At 33.7% G+C, this 1,287-nt stretch overlaps 1 protein-coding gene across 1 annotated transcript in view; it reads right to left on the bottom strand.

Annotated features, from left to right (window-relative positions):
* Positions 1 to 1,287, bottom strand: part of Cyp301a1 (Probable cytochrome P450 301a1, mitochondrial) — a 78,301-nt gene that overhangs the window by 23,101 nt on the left and 53,913 nt on the right. The window contains exon 3 of the mRNA XM_014416908.3: positions 439 to 685. Coding sequence (XP_014272394.1) covers positions 439 to 685 — 247 coding nt within the window. The remainder of the gene's footprint in view (positions 1 to 438; positions 686 to 1,287) is intronic.

The raw sequence follows: 1,287 nt of genomic DNA, 5'->3' as shown, positions 1-1,287 counted from the left end.
ATTTATTATTTTTATCTTTAGTATGAAAGTGTACAATTACGACTATAACTCATTGCCCAAGTTTGTGGCAAATTGTAATATTTCCAATAAATAAAGTAAATATATACATTATGTTACCTAGAATTAAGTAGATTTTTATATTTATTAAAAAATACCATTTCTATGAATTTTTATCATCCATCTTTTTTTCCGATAATTATATTTCCTTTCACTTTACTCGTTTCTTATAGTTTTAATCAAAGGTGGTATCCCACAGATGTTCCAAGTCCATTATGTTTGGTCCTCTCAACATAAAACTTGTAAACAAACCTTCAAGTTCACCAAACGTTTGTAAATATTTACATTTGCAGCAAGAGACAAATCTTATTTAAATGATTTAGCTTAAAATTAAATCCTAACCTATTTACAATAAACTAGATACATTGAAATGCTACTCACACACCAATGACTCCGGGAAGTTCGCCGAAGAATTCCTTCCTCACTTCCGTCTTGTACTTGACAATGCAAGGCATCGAAGGACGGTATGGGGTGTCCCCTTCGGAACGGTAGACCTTCTCTGCTTCGTCTGGGTCGAACACGAAAACCAAGTCAGGTCTGCCTATAAGTCCGGACAGCCTCACGACCTTCCCGTAGACGTCGTAGAGTTTCTGCGAGACTGCCGCGACGTCCGAGACCTCGATGTCACCTGAGTGGAAATGAGTCATTAGTCACAATAATATATTAATAATTTTGTATTATTTAGCATTCGAGCTTGGACAAGGAAATGTTCGAGGGATAGTATAATCAGTAATACTTTATTCTTCGAAAAGAGATGAATCGATTGGAGTACAATAACCATGAAAAAAAACTTATACTTTCTGAGCTACGCAAACGTTAAATTTTATTCACGAATGTTTTTCTATCGGAAAATTTGGAGATTTTAGTATCCTTAAACCTATCCGTGGTGAAAGGGAACATTTTGAAGAAAACACGTAAATCAGTCTAGTAACTCAAAAGTTTATTGTGGGCAAAGTTTCGACCGCTCTTAGAGAGAGAGAGAGAGAGAGAGAGAGAGAGAGAGAGAGAGAGAGAGATTTTATTGTTCTTGAAATTATTTACGATTTTACAATAAACCATGATGCTCTGAGACTACAGTGTCTCATTGAGCAATTCAAATTATTCACGTTTCTGGGTACAATATAAGTTTTTTTTTTTAAAACAAGTACAACAGATAACTAAAAAGAAAAGAATATTTTTAATCATGTTAACTTCTTAAAAAACAAAACAAAAAAGAGATAAAATAAGAAG

The sequence above is a fragment of the Halyomorpha halys genome, unplaced genomic scaffold, assembly GCF_000696795.3.
Source record: "Halyomorpha halys isolate HHAL.00 unplaced genomic scaffold, Hhal_1.1 Scaffold142.1, whole genome shotgun sequence".
Classification (NCBI taxonomy): Eukaryota; Metazoa; Arthropoda; class Insecta; order Hemiptera; family Pentatomidae; genus Halyomorpha; species Halyomorpha halys.
Note: the sequence above shows the minus strand (reverse complement) of the source record. Positions and strands in the feature narration are given on the sequence as shown.